Genomic DNA, 2,722 nt, shown 5'->3' on the forward strand with positions numbered 1-2,722 from the left:
AAAGTCGATGCTTATATCACCTTCTTAGAACTTATCAGGAAATCAACCAATTATAATATATTAAACACATGGACGACCGTCCATTTATATGTTTGTCCTGTGACTAAGGTAGACCAACCAATCAATGCTAGTCTTCAGGAGATAATATTTTTTATGTTTATGTATATTTATGTAATATAGCATATTTATATGTTTGTCCCTACAAAACCCAAAAAACTTGTATGCATGTTCTTGTAATAATTTTCATTTGTTGTTAGCTAGCTAAGGTAAGGTAGACCAACCAATCAATGCTAGCTAAGGTAAACCATGATTATTGGTGATTAATTTAAATTTTTTTTATGGATATTAAATGAAAAATACATAATATGTTATGTTAAAAGGTAGAAAAGAAGACAACAATATGCATCCATAAAAAAGTAAATGTATACGCGTGTGTTCAAAGTTGGTAAATTTTCTATTTATCCTTCTCAACTTAAGTTTACATGTATCTTTGCAAATTCCAAAAATTTGCATTGATACCTTTGCAGTTAACCACTCTTAAATACTTGTCATTTGATCATTAAAATAGTTATACTAATAATATTTAGAGTGTCATAATTTTTTTTTACATAAAATAAGTGACGAAAATAAGATTTGAACTCAAGATCTTACTATATATTTTTTTATTAGCTAAATTAACTGACACCCTGAAAATATATCTTATGAGATTTCAAATCTTAACTTTTGATAAGTGGATTTGAAATATTATCACTAAATTAATATTTTAGATATTAGTCTGAGAGATGTATAATCACTAAAAAAGTTTCTTAAAAAAGATAAGCTCTAATAATTTTTTTCCCTACCTAACCAAGTTAATGTCAAAGACTTTAGTCCGAGATATATATATTTTTCATTCGTAAAGAAGTTTCTTTTCAAGAAAATCTTAAACTTTGTCAAAAATTTTAGTCCAAGAAGTTAATGTCTGAATCAAAATGTGTTCCCTCGAACTGTTCTACCTACTTCTTTCTCTATCTATAAAATGCCCATGAGCTCCTCATCCCTCTCTACCCCATCCTCCATTAGCCTCTTCAGTTCCTGCAAGAAGCTTCTCCATGGCCTCATCTCCATTCTCTCCTCTTCTCCTCCTTCCCCTCGTCATCTTGGCCACTGTTGCCATTGGGAGCAGCAGTGATGAACCCAAAGAGAAGATGACCCACCTCCACTTCTACTTTTACGACTACTACGGTGGCCCGAACGCGACCACCATCACCGTCGTCAGCCCTCCCGGCAACTCCTCCTTCGGGAGCATCGGTGTGGGCGACAACATTCTGAGGGAAGGGCCCGAGTCGAGCTCCAAGCTCATCGGGAGGGCGCAGGAGCTCGCGGTGCAGGCGGGCCAGGAGAGCACGGCTTATCTCTCGGCGTTAAACTTCGTGTTCACCGCCGGAGAGTACAACGGGAGCGGCTTCTCCATCTTAGGCAGGGCGGTGTTGACGGAGACGATGGAGCGGGGCATCGTCGGGGGCACCGGCATGTTCCGAATGGCGCGGGGCTACACCCTGAGCAAGCTCATCAGGTCAACTGGAACTACCGAACTCGAGCTTGTGATGGAGTACGATGCTTACATCTATCACTACTGATGAGCTGCCTCGGCGGTCCGTTCTTGTGTGATTTAGTACTTTTGTGCGTCGTAATAAGACATTCTTACCGTCTCTGTCAAGACATCCTCGTGGTTGTTCCACGATTGATAAGTTTAAGGTTCGTGTCCATGTAAGAGCTTCTTATACTCGTACTGTGAGTTCTATATCTGTGATTCATACCAAGGAATTAATAAGGAACGTTTGGTTCGTTTCGAGTAATAAGCACATTTGATCGAGTAGGTTAAGTGGGATATGGTGGGGAGACATGGGGAAAGGAGGCAAACCACGGTTGCATAAAGGATCACAAGCCCATGCACTAAGCCATCTTGAGATGGTGCTTATATCCACATGTTTGATTCACTTTTAGCGCAAATGATGGCGATCATAGCTGGACGATATTTTAATCCACTACTGAGCTGCGCTTCATGTTATCTTCTTTATCTTCGTAGCTGGGAAGAGTAGGACATTCCGTTTGCTTAATCTAAACGTCAGTGGCCGTGCGAACATCTCTCTCAATGAAGAAAACAATCCGAAACATTGTTGATACGTGGAAGCTGTAGCAGAAATCTGAGATCTATCCACAAAGTCAACTTGAACATTTTAAACCTCTTTGTATTTCATGCAATTAATTAATACTTAGTTTATAGAGTTGGAAGAAAGAAAAAGTTACAAATGTTGCCCGAAACAAGAACAACAACAAAAGCATCGAGCAGCGTAGTCTTCAGGGCGACTACCGCTTCCGACTTGGGTGAGCTGTTCAATGGGTTTGCAAAACCATGCAATCATAGTTGTCGTGATCGGTACGTGTAATGGTAATTAATCATACTATGACTACGGCGGCTCAGATTAAGTATCTCAAGACGTTAAACTTACATCATCTGATTCTAAAATTCTATACAACCATCCTCACATTTCAATGAGTCGTGCACAAACAAAATTCTGTAATTAATAATCATTACATATATAATTACCAAATCCATCATCGAATCAGTCTCTTGCTCGATACCATACGATCCTCAAACAAATCTATATTTTTTTAGCATGAATATCCAGTAGAAAAAGAATAAAGTTCAAAGAAAATACAAGTAGAGCATCAACATATA

At 38.5% G+C, this 2,722-nt stretch overlaps 1 protein-coding gene across 1 annotated transcript; it reads left to right on the forward strand.

The window, feature by feature from the left end:
* Positions 1-1,038: 1,038 nt before the first annotated feature.
* Positions 1,039-1,834, forward strand: LOC135644104 (dirigent protein 11-like). The gene has a single exon (XM_065161549.1). It carries the CDS (start codon positions 1,092-1,094, stop codon positions 1,617-1,619), a length of 528 nt encoding a protein of 175 aa, XP_065017621.1. The 5' UTR covers positions 1,039-1,091; the 3' UTR covers positions 1,620-1,834.
* Positions 1,835-2,722: the final 888 nt, after the last annotated feature.

Source organism: Musa acuminata, chromosome BXJ3-8, assembly GCF_036884655.1.
Source record: "Musa acuminata AAA Group cultivar baxijiao chromosome BXJ3-8, Cavendish_Baxijiao_AAA, whole genome shotgun sequence".
NCBI classification, from domain to species: domain Eukaryota; kingdom Viridiplantae; phylum Streptophyta; class Magnoliopsida; order Zingiberales; family Musaceae; genus Musa; species Musa acuminata.

Bases quoted from the DNA above. Each gene is read 5' to 3' on its own strand.
- LOC135644104 (XM_065161549.1), top strand. From the start codon at position 1,092: ATGGCCTCATCTCCATTCTCTCCTCTTCTCCTCCTTCCCCTCGTCATC.